The sequence below is a fragment of the Nannobrachium achirus genome (assembly GCF_963921795.1).
Source record: "Nannobrachium achirus genome assembly, chromosome: 4".
In the NCBI taxonomy this organism is placed as follows: domain Eukaryota; kingdom Metazoa; phylum Chordata; class Actinopteri; order Myctophiformes; family Myctophidae; genus Nannobrachium; species Nannobrachium achirus.
In genome coordinates, this window is record NC_137813.1 from 39,820,781 (window position 1) to 39,838,676 (window position 17,896).

Below are 17,896 nucleotides of genomic sequence, written 5' to 3' on the forward strand. Positions count from 1 at the left end.
TCTACCTCTAGTAGCCTATACATTATAGTGCATTTTATTAAATAAATGGTTAAACAATGAACAGCAGCACTGCATGTCTGTTGAAGATTTTTGACTTACAAATCAAGGTGTGCTCAGAGGTTTATCATTGGCTATTGCAAGAGAAATGTTCAACTTATTTAACCTTTTGCCTTCATGTTGGCTACATACAGCATCACTACTTGATAATCATCTTTGCTTTTAAGCCACCACAAAGGCCATGGCAGTGCGAGCTTTTGTGAATATATTGACCAATAGGCTATGTAGGCACACATTAAGGGTTTACTAACAATGAGTTGTGGTTAGGTAACGGGCCACAGCACCGTTGATAATAACGTTAAAGTGATGCAGGCCTTGTGTCAACTTCATTTTAGGCTGCTATAGATTCTATTGGACTATTGTGTTGTTGGGTTAGTGGGGGGAGGTGAGTGGTGGTGAAGTGAGCAGATATAGCAACACGGGCTCGCTGGTCAGACAGTGCCGTTTGATCAAAAGACAGCACTCTTGCGTTTCGTGTTAAATTAACAGGCTGAAAAACAATGAAATTAGCTGTTCGAGCACCCGAAAGGACGGTAGCATGAGAGTTACAGAGGAGAGTAATAAACAAGAACAGGGCCGACATCTCCACGGCACGCTACTGCGCTTCCACTGAAGGCATTATCCCCCCCGGTTGAGTCGGTAAACCGTACCGTCCGATATGGGGAAGGAGGTAAATGGTGTTTCGCGGAGTCGGTTTGAGGTGAGTTTTCTATCTGTAATAACTGGTTGTTGACGTCCATTCAGCGATCCTGTTGTTAACGCTAGGATATAGGCCTACTTGACGACTGTCGCTGTGTTTATTGTACAACGGCGCTGCTTATGGGCAGGCAGGCAGCTTCCGCAGTCGAATGTTTGGATTAGGTAAAATACTGTTGTTTTGTCTTAACAACAGCATTTAACGCGATTTTTTCACGGAGGACACGGGCCAACATGTCCATTGACACCTGTCATGCTGTTGATTGTTCTATTTGGGGATTTTAAAGGCCCTAAAATGTGTCCTCGCTTCTCTTTGTGCCGTCAAAACAAAGACAATGAGGCACCGTACGTAGCACATACAGACAGTTTTGATACAGTGTCATTTAAATCGCCATGATATATTTCTCGGCTTTCCTTGGGCAATGTTCAGTTGGCATTTGATAACCGAGTATATCAATGGATCTCGGTTCTTTCATATTTTTTTCCCTTGGCTTTTGCCGATAGATTGTCTGTCTATATGTCTGCTGCGGCTGTGGGGGCCTTGGGCTGAGACTTCTACATGGACCGTATTAGATCCGCCATGGCTCGGCTCGATTATTTACAAATAACCAGCCATAACGTTTTTTTATTGAGTAAACTTATATGAATTAAGCCGCGCATTTAATTGGAGAATGTTGTTGACTGCGTTCACTATCATAAACTTTACGTCGCAGGCAGCAGTAAACACATGCATGCAGCCAAGTATTGTGGAAAAATAAACAAAAAAAAACTTGAATTAGCAAATGCTATATAGTCTATATTCTCGAGATGACATTGGTTGTATAGCATGAGCTCTTTGTGTTGTTTAATCCCTAGCTTGCTGGGATTTGTGTGGTTTTATTTATTTTTAACGGTGCAACAGCTGAAGACTCGGGAGATCCAGGCCGTACCTTCTGGCCTGACAGCTGCGGTAGATACGTGATCTGTAGTTTATTAGCCAATAACAATGGGCTACAACAGGCTGGAAAGTGGAACGCAGTTACGTCACATCATTTTCTTGGTTAATTTAATGAAAGTCTTCAATAATGATTGTTGTTGCTATTTCTGATTGACGTCAGTCACGTCACCACCCTAGCTACTGTAGCTTTTCCCTGAGCCTGTAACTCAAGACTACTAAGCTACAGGCGACAAAACAATCTAAATGTATTGCAGACAGATTGTCCTATGATGATCATTTAGCCGAATTTCACAATTTCAGTCCTTACTTATAGACCTATTAACCTTACCCAGTAGGGGAAATACTATGTAGGCCTACATAATATCTGTAGGCCTATTGTGTAGTAGGCCTATATCATATCTGTAATGTGTTGTATGTTTAAGGTTATACGAGGGTTGTTGTTGGCCTTGCTCATCTCTCTCTCTGTGTGTGTGTGTGTGTGTGTGTGTGTGTGTGTGTGTGTGTGTGTGTGTGTGTGTGTGTGTGTGTCGATGTTTCTCCAAATATGTTTTGAACATAACAGTGTTCAAATGATACACTGATTACACTCAACACCTATTGGGCGTATAATAGTTCATTTATGCCAAATTACATTATATATTTATTGCATATTGGTCAAAGAAGTAGGCCTAGTAGTTATTTCTTTGTTGAATGCTTCTTGTCAGGCAAGTTGTGCATGGCATGTTCCATCCTGCACGTTGTATTCACACAACAAAGATTATCACCCCTCAATTTGCTTGTTATTTTTTATTATATAGCCTAATAGACTAAAATGGATCATTGCATCATTTTGCCATATTGTGACTAATGTGATACTCATAGATTAACATAGAGAATGGCATCATCCCACCTTCTTGGATATTATAGTCTGCTAATATACGTAACTGGAAACCCTGCAAGAGGGAACACAGTTTTACAATACTTCATCTGTATATATATTGCACAGGCATGGTCATGATCGTGTATGCAAGTCACATATACCTTCTATTATGCAAAGTGGTTGGGGTTTGAGAAATTTGTCTATGAATGTACTGGAGCCTTTAGGCTCTTATTTCTGATTTTCTGTAAAAAAAACATACAATTATTTGTTTGTAATGCCTTTAACTTTCACATAAGCAAACATAGTCTCAATGGTCCTAAAATATACACATTTATTTGAACTACTACATAAGTTGGAATACATTAATGTGAACACTAGACAAATACAACAGTGTGTTAACTGACAAACTGAATATATCTACTTGGATCAGGCAGCAATACTCCATTATACCATTTTGTAGAAGACATACAATACTTCCTCTTCTGTATCATCCACCAGCAAACTCTGCTGTGTTGACATTGATAATCAGATTGTGAACATTTATCCATGGTTATGTACTGGAACTGTCCAGGGCACTGGTTCCCAAACACTGGGTCGGGACCCATTTGTGGGTCGTGAACACATTTTTATGGGTCCCTTCATTTTTGGTTTCCTACATTTAGATTTTAATTATTATTTCAAAACATTTTCAAAAAACATTCCCCAAAAAGATAAGATTTTCAAAATCCAATGAATTTCATTAATTAATTAATAAATAAATAAATAAATCTAAGAAATTCACTAAATTAGAAAACAAATGTTGCTGTGTTGTGAGCGTGTAGATCAGCTATTTTCACTAGTTTGTGTCCCTGCCAAACGTCTAATTTCTCTTTTGGTTCTTGAGCTAAGTATTTGGGGACCACACTGGTCCAGGGGGAGGGAGGGCATGGATGGAGGCAGCTCCAGCCATGCTGAGCCTGTCAGGCAGGCCTAACGTTGTTCTCTGCTTCTTTCAGATGTTCTCAAACAGCGACGAGGCAGTTATCAATAAGAAGCTGCCTAAGGAGCTGTTGCTAAGGTGAGTGAGATTTCTAAACACATGATGAATACAGGTTTTCATTAGGAGAATATTGATATTTTTGGCGAGGGACACCATTGTAAGAGGAAGTATAAATTAGTCTAAAGCCAAAGTCTTTGCTGAGTGTTACTCATGACTAGTTTCATACTCACCAGTCAAAACCAACCTATCTCCCCTCTTGATCACCACATCCAATGAATAGAAACACACAGAAGCATTCACAAAAGCACAAAGTCCTTGCACCTGCCCCCTCTTCCATCCAGCCAGGCGGCCAACCACAAGATTTTCTTGATCACTTATATGTAATGTCTGTGTTAGGAGGTAAAAAAAAAAGAAAAAACACTCAACGACTTAAAGGCAGTCACTTCTGTTAGCGAGTTTAGTCAACCAAACCAACTAGCCAGCCAATCAACCACCATCTGCAGCTTTCTCCCCTTGCCCCACACCCTGCTCTCCCCTCCCCCATGCTAAAACTGTAATTAAAAACAGATGCTCGCAGTTATAAAACATTCAAATCGATTTAAGAAGAAGAAAAAAATAAAAAGTCTAGAGCCCCCTGAACAAACAGAAAATGGAGGCCATAACTCAAGCCTGTGCCTTGCCAACCATGCTGCCTGGGCTGTTGCTGCTGACTGTGCAGTGTCTGTCCAGGTGCAGAGAACTGATTTAGAGAGACATGGGTTTACTCAAGGCATCTCTGTAGTTTATCACACAGACTAGGTTTACCAGATATCGATTCTTTATAACTGGGCCGGAGCATTTCTCCATCACAACTAACCTGGCTCCAGCCCCTGAATCACGCTATAGCTTCAGCTGAACGGAGCTCTCACATTCAGGATAATGGAGTGAAACGAAATGAAAATTCAGGCTGAGTGTCAGGCTACATCACTACAACACTTATTTGAGTAAACACATCTATTTAGATAATGGGGTAAACATTATCTGCCCAGTGACAGTCAAACACGAAAGCAGCAGAGTCATTCACGTCCTTGTGTTGAGTACGCAGGCTTCGTTACAGTACATACTCGTGGTTGGGTTGAGGACAGGGTTTTGTGTAAAAGAGGGGACGTCAGCGGGGTATGAGGATTCTTAACGGTACCGGTCTGTCTTCTAGAATCTTCTCCTTCTTGGATGTGGTGACACTTTGTCGCTGTGCCCAGGTGTCACGGGTGAGTCTGTCCTTCATGTTGTGTGTAATAATGTGTGTGCACACACTCACTTCAAGTGCATGGACATCTCTGAGCGAAATCTTTGTCTTCAACTACGTTTCTCTCTCCCCTCCCAGTCCTGGAACGTTCTGGCCTTGGATGGCAGCAACTGGCAACGAATTGACTTGTTTGACTTTCAGACAGACATTGAGGTGACCAGTAACTTCTCTCTTTCCTCCCTGTACTCCCCACATATCCTCTTTTTACCTGGGAAATAAAACCGAGCACAAAAAGTAAGGAAACTTGACTTTGGTCCATTATATCTCCCCTTTAATAATACCAATTGGCATAGTGTATATTTGTTATATCAACTTTATTGTTGATTAGTCACCTTTACAATGAGATACAGCTTGTAAGCATCGGACATTCGTGGAATGAGCAACACAGCCAAACCATTTTTGGAGGGGCGCTACCCACACGTTTGGCTGTGTTGCTCATTCCACGAATGCCAGATGCTTACAAGCTGTACCTCATTGTAAAGGTGACTCATCAATAATGAAATTATATCAAACACATTACCATTTGGCATAATTAAAGGGGAGATATAATGGACAGAAATTTGGCAAATCTTGGGGCGGCACTACCCACACGTTTGGCTGTGCTGCTAATTCCACACATGCCTGATGATTACCTCATTGGTAATCATACCTCATTGTAAAGGTGACTAATCAACAATAAAAATGATATAAAACACTATGCAAATTGGTATTATTATAGGGGAAATGTAATGGACCGAATCAAGTTTCCTTACTTTTTGTGCTCGGTTTATGTCACTATCATGATAATAGACAGATACTGTGTAATCATTTTTTTAATCTCATTGTCACAATACAATATTATCACACCATATCGATTTCGAGGTATTTGGTCCAATGCATTGTGATATTTGATTTTTTCCATGTCACCCAGCCATATTTGACCTTGTCACAACAGTCCCTACATTATCCCGTGTTGTACTGTAAATGGAAATGCAGACGGCAAGCTTGATTGTCTTGTGTTTGTTGCAGGGCCGGGTTGTGGAGAACATCTCAAAGCGATGTGGGGGATTCTTGAGGAAGCTGAGTCTGCGGGGGTGCCTGGGGGTTGGGGACAGTGCCCTAAGGTAAGTCATTGGGACTTTCTTTTCACTTCTATCCTTAAAAGCAGAAAGGCCATGGAATTATCCAATTAAAAATGTTTTAAGCAATAAATGTAAAGATAATATTAATACAATAATTTAATAATTAAAAAAAATAATTTGGCAAGAATCTACATAAAAGCCACTCTATACAACTTGATTGAGCACAAGATGCACTGTGAGCAAACACAATCTGTGCTTGTTCTTTCCTATGTAGGACTTTCTCCCAGAACTGCAGGAACATTGAACTGCTTAGTCTGAATGGCTGCACCAAGATTTCTGACAGGTACGTCACTGAGTGAGACATGTGGGGCGGGCATGTGTCCTAAAATCTATTTCGGAACATAATGTACTGTACTATTGTTGTTACCTACAGCACGTGTAATAGTCTCAGTAAGTTCTGCCCAAAGCTGAAACACCTGGACCTTGCCTCCTGTACCTCGATCACCAACCTGTCACTCAAAGCTCTCAGGTGTGTAATGTTTAGAAATAATACTTCTCTCTGTCCTTTTGTTCTTCCCCTATGAGTCTTACCTTACTGATCATTATCTGACTGTTGGTGAAAATGTATAGTGGGCAGGTCTTTTTCCTCACCTTTTCCCTCTGCTCTCCTTCTGTCTCAGTGAGGGATGCCCTCTGCTAGAACAGCTCAACATCTCCTGGTGTGATCAGGTCACCAAGGATGGTGTCCAGGCCCTGGTGCGATGTTGTCCGGGACTTAAAGGCCTTTTCCTCAAGGGCTGCACACAGGTACAGGGAGGGTGTTCGGCCAAATGCGTTTTCTCCAAATGAACAAACCTAAGATTGCAGCATGAAGACACTTTGCGGTTTTCACCCAACGACGACAATATATTATTGTCATTACTGTTAGGATTACGACATGCATATCAGGGCTGATGTTGTTGCTGAAGTTAATTGTCTGCTGCTAAGCAGTGTGTACCCCTTGAGAAGGAGTATTAGGCGGAGGGTGGTCACAGACCCCCCCAGGCATACTGGAGTAATTGGAATTTAAATAACATGGCACTTATTATTATTGTACACAATATGCAGACTGGATGATATTTTGGGTGGAAATGGCGTAAAGGTTTGCTGCGAGTCAGTGCATATCCTGTGAGATGGGGAATAAAGAGTGTAATAAAATCCGCAGGTGTCCTGGCATAATTAGATTTCCAAACGACACTCTAAATGCCTTTTTCCCTGTGCGGCTTACCTCTGTTATAGCTAGAAGATGAAGCTCTGAAGCACATCGGGGCGCACTGTCCAGAACTGGTGACGCTCAATTTGCAGACATGTTCGGTAAGTACAATACCCATGATTGTAATGCCTGATTTATATACTTACTTGTACAACGAGGTCATGCGCCAAAATAGCCGATCTACAAACTCAGAACCACAACATTTCGTACCATTACGCGTTGTGAGCTTGTAGAGCAGCTATTTTCTCCACACCCTACTCTGTCATACGAGAATAGATTAGACATGAAATAACTGGAAGATAATGGTTTGGTTAATATACTGTATGTTAAGTAAAAAAAAAAAAAAAGTAAATGTAATTATATTGCACAACTTCCATATGGTGGCTGTATGCTCAAGTATCTTTGGAACACAGGAGATAAATATTGGTTGAGTGTATGTTTAACAGGCTGTGGTTGTAAAGTGGGTCATGCTCCTCTGTCATTGCTGTTCTCTGCTGGTGCGGGGAATGCTAGGAAAAAGGCCAGTGGGCAAGTCTGCTCGTTGTGCATCCTGCTCCTGAGGAGGGAACCTGTTGTGGGCTGGGGTGTAGCAATCTAGCCCACATAGCTAATATTGGGTGAAAGTTGCTCCCAGACAACATATTTATTTATATGGCTGCTTCAGTCTAAAAAATGACCCTCCTTCATCATCACCCAAACCACTTTTTCATCATCTTGCGCCTCAGAATCTCATCTTGTGCTAGTCGCTCCGCTTATTTGTCATTCTTTCAACTGCCTTTTTCCCCACTTTTCCCTTGCTTCCCTTTCTTGTTCAGGCCACACTGTCAGTGGACTAAATTCCCCATGTTTACTTTGTTTAGTACAGGCTAGTTTCCTGAGGACCCACTTTAGTATAGGCTTGTATTTGGCCAATCCCTATTTTTCTTTTTTTTCTTTTTTTATCCCCCAAATCTTTATCCCGCGATTTTTTTAACCCATTTTTCACACAGTGCCAATTATCTAATGTAATCCTGGGCATTACACTCCCTCTGCCAACCTGGGGAGAGCAACGGACTGACCTCATGCTTCCTTCTATGAATGAGGCTGGCCGCCAGGGGGAGGCAGTATAGAGATCAGGATTAATGCATGGTTTTTGTGAGGGTACCTATCCTAGGGGACACGGGGGAGAACATGCAAACTCCACACAGAAAAGCCCTTTTGCCAACCCCACCTAGGGTATGGGCACTGATGACGCTGAGGAGAGAACACGCCCTCAGCGTCCCCAGCAGGAATTGACCCCAGGACCTTCTAGCTGTGAGGAGACTGCCCCACCGACTGCACCGTGCCCCCCAATCTCTAGTTTCTAAGGACCCCTATGTTTAATGCACTATGAACACTTACTGTACATGCATGCATACATACATGCTCTTTACAAAACTTACTTACAAAAGTATGTTGTGCAACCATCCTGATTCTATATAAAAACCATAAACACCATCTCTGAGTCCTGTTTGCTCTCTAACCAGAGCTCTGTGGTGGTCATAGCAGCAAACCCCCTAAGTAATTAGGGGGCACAGTCTGGTCACAACACATTTTTCCAAAATGTGGAAAAATAAAAAAGATTTGTTCTTGAGGCTGTTTTTTTGCTGCGTATGTTTCTTGAGTTGGGATTCAATGCAAGTAATCTTCATGGTCTCTTCTCGTTGAGCAGCAGATCACAGATGAGGGTCTCATCACAATCTGCCGGGGTTGCCACCGTCTCCAGTCGCTGTGTGTGTCTGGCTGTGCCAACATCACAGACGCCATCCTCCACGCCCTGGGGCAGAACTGTCCCCGCCTCAGGTATGTCCCCAACACACCCACACCTCAGCTGTGCTCTTCTCAACTTTCAGCCATCATCAGCTTCCTGTTTATAAAGTGTGAGTCAGAACATGGCAGCTAGAAGGAGAATGAAACTGGCTTGTCACTGCCACAGACACCAGGAGTTCCCAGCCAGCAAAACTGTGCTGTGGGAACCAGCACATGGAATCACGAGGAAGGGCATCCCACAACTACCTATGTGGACATACTAAAGAAAGATGCAGGGGCAGAAAGTACTTTGGCGAGCTAGCCGGGTGTAAAGAGGATTGAGATGACTGGAGATGCCATTGAAGGACTTGTCCGAGGATGACCTGTCCTAGAGAGAGGGCCTAATGCTGTGCTAAAACGACCTACAGTAAACGTGTTATTAAAACCGTAGGGCTATTTGAATAATGATACAAGCAGAATGCTGTAAATACCGGAAGAAAAAAAGGAGATATGCAAAAGCAATAATACAGTTATCTGGTATGCTACATGGTGCATTGCTTTCAGTTGTATTAAAATAGCGTACCAGCATCTCCATGCAAAGAACCAGTGGGGCCAGTGGGTCAATGATTGTAAGTGATCCTGTCACACTGTGTCACAGTACAACTCTCTGTTCCTCTTTCTGTCCTTTCAGAATATTAGAAGTGGCTCGCTGCTCTCAGCTCACCGACGTAGGCTTCACTACATTAGCCAGGGTGAGTGTTGCAGCTCATACGTCCTTGTATGCAATAGTAAGTAGAACCATTTCACACATAATTGATCGTGCCCCTGAACACTGTATTTGTTATGCATTTATTTAATCAGTAAATCCTTACATGTACACTCACCTTTCCCCCTGACTTCGATGTTTCGATGTTTGTTCTGTACATTTCGTTAACTTTCGCACAACTTAACAAAATAGTCATCAAGCCATTGCTTGATGACTATTTTGTTAAGTTTGATTGTGTGGTTCTCTCACTTGTTGAACACAAATAAAAAGGAAATATCGGGTCCATTCTGAGATCGCTATGAGCAAGCCACCCACTGATCATGTTTATTTCATTAGCCCAGTTTGATGCTTTGCTAAACTGCAGTCACATTAAAAAGAAGACCCCCACAATCCTAAATAGGGTCTGACAGTAGAAACCCTCACAAACACATACACACACACACACACACTTAAAGAGCTATCACCCCATCGGAAAAGTGCATGCTATAAGCCTTTCCTCATTGAGGAAAACGCAGAAATTGTAACCTGGTCCGAAAAAGATAATGATGGACAAAGATTTCGGAAGCAGTGGGTAAACGTGATCGAGGCATTGTGAGGTAAAAAAAAATGTATTTATTTATTTATTTCTTTATTTTATTCACATGATGCATTTTGGGGGTGAAAAATAGGGAGCAGTGTCAAAGCTCTGTAAAACCGTTCTTTATTCAATTGAGAGTGAAAGAGCATTCCCGCCTCCCTCTGGCAAATCCAATCGAGCACCAATCGCCTCAGAGCATTCTGATGGATGGAGCTGGGTGTAGGCGTGTTCGTGTTTCCCTGTCTGCTGGCAAATGTGCTTGGCTTTCCTACATAACGTAACATACTCAAACAGCCTCATTACTCACTCCAAGCAGGTCAACTCATAATGTCACTCTTGCTCTCCTGCAGAATTGTCATGAACTTGAGAAGATGGACTTAGAGGAATGTGTGCAGGTTAGTTAAGTTGCATATTCAGACATACTGTTGCCTATTGTATTGAGGCAGTTTATTGTTATGAGTTCATTTTTATGACATTTCTTATAGATCACAGATGGCACGCTTATCCAGTTGTCTATCCACTGCCCTCGTCTGCAAGTCCTGGTGAGTGCTCGCAGCGATCACATGTTTTCCCATTAGATTTTTCCCCCCTTCCCCTTAACATCGATATATAAAATTGCCTTGTGGGTGAACGGAGGGCGTTACAAACGTAACCTGCCCATTTTATGGAGACTATTTTGGGGTGGACACAGACAGACTGACAGGTACAACTGGCACCCTGACAATGGATACAATGGGTACGCTGGATATTGCATAACTGCGTGGGGCATGCATTCCTGACATGCATCGTTTCCCGACCGTCTAGCGGTCCCCTAGTTGGCCATTGACCGCATTTAAACCCCTTTGGCCCTTGCTCTATTGTAACAACAGTGGCTGGTTCTTTTGTCACAGCTTCCTTTCTGCCCCATTAGAGTCTGTCTCACTGTGAGCTGATCACTGACGATGGCATCAGGCACCTGGGCAGTGGTCCCTGTGCTCACGACCGCCTGGAGGTGATCGAGCTGGACAACTGCCCCCTGATCACTGATGCATCCCTGGAGCACCTAAAGAACTGCCACAGCCTGGACCGCATCGAGCTCTACGACTGCCAGCAGATCACCCGTGCCGGTATCAAGAGACTAAGGGTGAGTTACGCAGGCTAAGTGGCTAATTACTGATTTATACACAGTGAATGCCGCATACTTTAAATGCACACATTGGATTGACGGAAACATATTGATATTCTCACAACTGTTTTCTTTCTCTCGTTTCCCTACTTCAGACCCATCTGCCTAACATCAAAGTGCACGCGTACTTCGCCCCTGTCACTCCGCCTCCCTCTGTAGGGGGAAGTCGCCAGAGGTTCTGTCGCTGCTGCGTTCTGCTATGATGTAAAGACAACACCCCTCCCCTCCCCATGGCCCTGTCGTCTGACCCCTGCCAACCCTGACCTGCTGCCCCCCCCCCTCGCCCCCATTTACAGAGTACATGCTGGTGTGTGGTTCCCACTTCGGAGCTGCAGAGAGAGGGAGAGAGCCAAACGACGCCATAGGGTCTCTCACAACCTTCCCAACAACATTCCCAAGTTCCCCAAAACAGCCTTTACACACGCGCGCACACACACACACACACACACACACACACACACACACACACACACACACACACACACACACACACACACACACACACACACAGACACAGTATACATATGCACATACTTGTTTTCTTTTTGAAATAGTATACACACAGACCACCACGGAAGAATGTCTGTACATTCCTTGCTGTCCCCAGGCATATACTAGACACACCAGTATCATGCAGGGTTTCGTAACAAACAAATGTTATCACCATCTCTAAGGCATTACTCTTCATTAAATACAGAACAGGATCAAGCGTCTGTTTTAATCAAACAGATTAAAGCAATGTGCAGCAAAATGTGCAGTTGCAGTAGAATACAATACAATACAATTTTTCTCACCTGTACATATATACCCTACCAGTCAAAGGTTTGGACAAAGCTTTCATTCAATGTGTGTGAAGCTGTGTCCAAACCTTTGACTGGTAGGATACATACATACATACATACATACATACATACATACATACATACATAGTATATCCACTATCTGAGGGTGTTCGGTTACAGGCCACCTCCTGACCCAACTGCAAATGATCCAGAGCAGTGCTTTGTTAGATCTGTGCCGACTGCCCTCTCCATTCTCAAGTAGATTTATCGCCACTGTCGGGCAGAAACCTAGTATCTCCAAGTGTCAGATTTGTATGTTTTTTCGTAAAGTAAAGCCCTGCTTCATCATACAAGACTGTCGCACAAAACTAGTGAAAATAGCAGATCTACAAGCACACAACGCCTCGCCTCGCACAAGTGTTGAGTGCGTGTACATTGTCTATTTTCACTAATTGAAATCGTTTTTTAAAATTGAAAACGGTTTTGGACATACAAGGTTTCCACCCGACAACGTCGTTATGTCATTATGAAAAAAAGTAATAGTGTCTTTCACAGCCATGAACTGCCTAACCGACCCTTAGCGTGTGCGAACACACACACACACACACACACACACACACACACACACACACACACACACACACACACACACACACACACACAGAAAGACTTGTGCATATAAGTGTCGATAATACGAACTACTGTGCAATCACAAAATGTTAACCCACACCCACAGTCCTTTGCACTGACAGTAAGAAATGATAATTTTATGAGGAGAATTCTAACGGCTGCCTCAGAATGACATTTGAATGCTATTTTACTGGCACCGCACACAAACACACATACATATATACACACACACAAAGACGCACGCAAACCTACGCATAAATGCACATTACACTCATCACTACACCCCCTGCCTCTCTCTCTCTCTGTTACAATCAAGAAGCTTCATTGTACTTAAGAAAAAAAGAGACAAACTTAATTATTTTTCTAAAATGGACACCAATTGAGACTTACAAGTGGGGATTCGAGAAGATGCCAAATGTTGCATGTAACAACTCTAGTTTTTTTAAATCTAATTGTACATATGTAAGGACCGCGGGAATCCAAGCACCGAAGCCAGCGAAAATACACCGTGAATGATGGTGTGAAGGAGGGACTGTTGTCAGCGAGCCTCACACGGGGGACGACGGTGAACCACTGTTGGAGAATAAAGCAATGAGTTGATACTTGGCTGTGCGTGGCTGACGCACCCCTAAGATCTACAAGCTCACATTGTGAGCTCGTACAGTAGGTCTGCTATTTTCGGTTCGTAACCCCAATGCGCAGTTAAGTTAGACTCAAAGCTTGAACATTGTGCCAGTACAACATCTGGATTTTCATTGGAGGACTAAAGCTGATCATAAATGTCAACAACATAAAACATACAGTAGAGTAGACACTCTATTTGGTAAAATAGAAAAGAAAAATGTTGGACATCACATTAAGACTCTGTGCTGTCAGACCAGGACATTGGAAAGAAATAGCCAACTGAAAACAATCAAAAGCATCTCTATTTTGAGTTCAGTTTCATTTAGTTGCCCTTGTTTTTTTTTGCGTCTGTGACAGTTCTGATCATGGCGAACTGGTGAGCCACGTGCAGAGTTGAGAGGAGATGTGCAACGTCTAAGTGGAACACACACTGTAGCGTCGACATCCCCTCGGTTCCCATGAGGCCTAGCACTGGACAGAGTGATGGTGGGTCGGACCCTGCCACCTGTGACCTCCTCTGTCCGTCTCGGACCAGTGACTTGGGAGGAGATTCAGACGAGAGGATTCACTACGGGAGGAAGTCGACTGAATCTTGAGCTGAAGCAAGCGCACAATTCTGGCCTGCTGACAGACATGTTGGAATGATATGTTGCAATGGAGGGCTATGGACTAATGCCCCCCCCTCACGATGAAGTATTGAAGCCTTTTATTATGGATGATCTTCTCCTGCACATGCACCTGCTACTTCCGTGTCTTTCCTGTTCTGTCTGTCATTTTTATGATTCCGTCTCCTTCGCTTTTCTGTTCATCACGGCGTCATCTAGATCTCCACTCTCCCCCTTTTGCATTTGTGTTTTTGGTGTGGTTTGGGGTGGGCCTGTTTTTTGTGTTTGAAGTCATGAGTTCAGTGTCTCCCGGTTGATTTTAAGCCCTGTTCCAGTCTTATGCAGTTTGTTTATTATGAGTTATTGTTACTAAATGTTTGAGTGTAGCTTTTGTGCAGGGGAAGGGTTTGAGCCAGTGCAATTGTAATAAGTGTTAAATGATAGGTTGACATTGACTGTGAGTTTAAGACGGAGTGGTGATGGCTTGTATGTATAATGGAGGTTATACTTGTTGAATGTGTTTCCATCAAGGACTTGTCCTCAGATGGGCTTTTTGGTGTGCCGCTATCGCAGAACCAGATTCCTCCCCTTGTGTGCTGTCCGTTAACCACTTAAACCCTATATACATAGTTGACCAGTGTTCCCCAGAGCTCTGTACTCGGTCCCCTCCTTTTCCCACTCTACACCAAATCTCTTAGCTGAAAATGGCTATCTACAAGCTCACAAAGCGACGCATTGTGAGCTTGTAGATCTGCTTTTTCTGCCGAATGTTCGCCTATTAAGGCATGCCCCAGAATGGGGATGTTAGGGTTAATGTGGTTAACTTACTACCCTTTTCAGATACCCTAACCTGCATAGCAAAAATCCCAAAAGTGTTAATTTAACTCTGAGGGCTGTATTTTGATTGTACCAGCTCTTTTGCCTTAACTTAAAGGCCTGTCCATACTGTCTCCGACCACAGAACTCTAATTCGGGGTAATGCTTTTCAGAAGATGCAAGTGACGTCATTTTGTAGTTGAACCGCACCTTTACGACGAAACGTTTGGTGGTCGGAGACAGTATGGACAGGCCTTTAAGTTAAGGCATAAGAGCTGGTACTTAAGACAATCAAAATAGAGCCCTGAGTGTCAAAATGTACCAGTAAATGGTACATGTTTACACTCTTAGGTAGTTAAATTAACACTCCAGATTTCTCTGTGTATCTCATGGTGCCCACCGTGGCCTGCGCATTTCATAAAACAATCTGTCAAATTTGGAAAGTCACCCTTCATTGAATCACGATTCTATTCAGTTTATGATCTTGGCAAGAGAGCAAGTGTAGGCCTAAATGAATCCAGTGTAATCCAGTGGGATCATGTTTTGTTTGATCAGGAGTATATGGCAGATTAGCAAACATCCAGGAGCCAAAGTGGTGAAGATGTGTTGCCTTCTGTATAATGTCTGATTTATAAACTCCTGCCGACAACAGCAGACTTCACTGCTATAGTGCTTTTAGAAACTGCTCTGGGGTTGGAGGGTAAATTTAGTTTAACCACTTCAGCCCTACTGCGTCATACGACAAATGGCAACGGTATTGGAAGATTTTCACCTATGACAACATGCCCACAATAGGGACGCCAAGATTAATGTGGTTACGGGAAAAGACTGGACTCGGTGAAAGAGCCTGTTTAAACGCTATCACACAAGCAGTTGTGTGACAATCTCTCGCCGCAAATCTGTTATTTTTGGTTAAAGCCATTGGTGCCACTAACGCACACAATGTTTATAACGCACACAGACGCTATACACGTATTTTAACTGCTTTTTGGCTCTCGGCACTGAGAGGATTAAAACATTCTGTCAGACCTATAGCACCACACTCACAGCTCCTAAAGATTCTATTGGCTTTGCAAAAAACAAGAGCAGTGTCTACAGTGACATGTAATATATACACTACACAGTTATACACTGGGTTGTTGTCTTTTTGGTCTCAGTACATAAATTATGGTATAAAACAATAACTCATAGTCCTTTGCGTCCTTCTCTGTGACCATCCACCAGTTTGCATGGAGGATTACTCGACGTACTCTGGTCAGTTCATTTCATGCACACTTGTGGTCCCAAACACTGGAGTAAGGCTTAGAATTGGGGGCAGAGGGCAAGAAGAGGTGAATCTACAATGTGTTCTTGGTAGTTTGATGCCTGAGGAATTACAAATACAACTTTGACAATGACTGTAAATCTTTTCCTTTTTTTTCTTTTTTTTTTCTTTTCTTTTTTTTTTCTTTTTTTACAATTAACCGATATAAATGAATATGTACGTATGAATAAATATATACCTATATTATTAAGATAGGTCTGTTAATCATCTGTGATACTGTGTGTTGCCTCCAAGAGCAGAAGAGTCCAGAATGCACTTGCTGTCCCTCTAGTACAGTGGTTCTCAACCTGTGGGTCGGGGGGCCCCCAAATTATTTGGGGGGGTCCCCCACATGATTAAATGAATGTGCAACATTGTTTTCTCACTCAACAGTAAACAAACGAACAAAGTTTGGGTCTATAGAGGCTACAGGCACATTTCTAAAGAGACAATTTAAGGACTTTTTAATACCTCTCAAGTGACAAATTAAACATTGTGTCAAAGATTAGAGGCAGAAATAGCTTGGGTACAACATCCCCAGTTAAAATATGATTGTTTTGGGGTTCAAGGCCTGAAAAGGTTGAGAACCACTGCTCTAGTAGATGTTTTACTGCCTAACTGTAAACACTAGAGGGCAGCAACAGGCCACTTGAGGTGACCTGTGCATTTTGTAGTGGGCCTCAGGTGGTCACACAGGATCTTGGATTCATACAACAAACCACATACCTGATTGATTCATTAACACAGAAGAGAGCATAGATCATGTAAAAAAAAGCTGGGCCTGTACATTAAGCCAACAGCACAATAACAATAGTTGGCCTATACCTCAACAGGACTTACAGCACAGCACACATAGCCTACATTGTGTGTAGGCTACACACAATTGACATCTTCTCAGTTGATTGATACGCCAAAGGGTCCCCCACGCCCTTCTATAGAAAATCGTCCCTCTGTCACCGAGTGCCGCGCTATGAGCTTGTAGATCTGCTATTTTTGAAAAATCATGCTCATTTTGTGAAAATCTTTGAATATAGTCTATAGGCCTAGATTATTGCCAGACCCAGGGGGTCGGCCTACAAAAGGCTTTGTCGGTCTGTCGGTCTGTCTGTCGGTCGGTCCCTCTTTTCCTCAGTGTGCCTGTGTTTGCCTCTGACTGCTCATCTGCCCCTCCCTTCCCTTGCTCGGCTGATTGCCTTGAGTGCCGTCACCTGTACAGGACCAGCTGAGTTGAGTTGGCTGACGAGCTGCTGACACTATAAATTCCTCAGCCCATCTACAAGCTCAGAAACATTTCCAGCTGCTCAGCCTATACAATCCTGTGTGTTCATGTGTTAGTTCAGTGCCATACTAGTGAAAACAGCCGATCTACAAGCTCTTGCTATTAAGTGTTGAAAATGTTCCGCCCCAACTCTGTCAGAGTTCCCCTTAAATTTGTTAACAATACAGGCTCTCCTGATGAGCGCAACCCCCCCCCCCCCCCTTCCTTGCATTCTGATTTTCATTGCGGGTCTGGCAGAACCAGGTGACCTGGTCTAGTTTTTTAAAGCAAACCTTTGTAACACCAATCTTGGGACTAAATCTCATTATTCCTTCATCTCATTAGTCCTAATTGGGTTAGGGTTTAGACATACATTTACTGAGGTTAGGGTTTGGGTTAGGTTTAGGCATCGTTTTACTGAGGTTAGGGTTAGGTTTAGGTTTAGGCATAGTATTTTCACCAGGTTAACATTCACCA

At 42.9% G+C, this 17,896-nt stretch overlaps 1 protein-coding gene across 1 annotated transcript; it reads left to right on the forward strand.

The window, feature by feature from the left end:
• Positions 1-475: 475 nt before the first annotated feature.
• On the forward strand, positions 476-16,386 carry fbxl20 (F-box and leucine-rich repeat protein 20). The gene is made up of 15 exons (XM_080722970.1): positions 476-757; positions 3,545-3,606; positions 4,721-4,775; positions 4,892-4,966; positions 5,822-5,916; positions 6,149-6,217; positions 6,308-6,403; positions 6,555-6,681; positions 7,153-7,227; positions 8,817-8,947; positions 9,585-9,645; positions 10,587-10,631; positions 10,722-10,778; positions 11,147-11,359; positions 11,497-16,386. Exons 1-15 carry the CDS (start codon positions 716-718, stop codon positions 11,602-11,604), a joined length of 1,311 nt encoding a protein of 436 aa, XP_080579096.1. The 5' UTR covers positions 476-715; the 3' UTR covers positions 11,605-16,386.
• Positions 16,387-17,896: the final 1,510 nt, after the last annotated feature.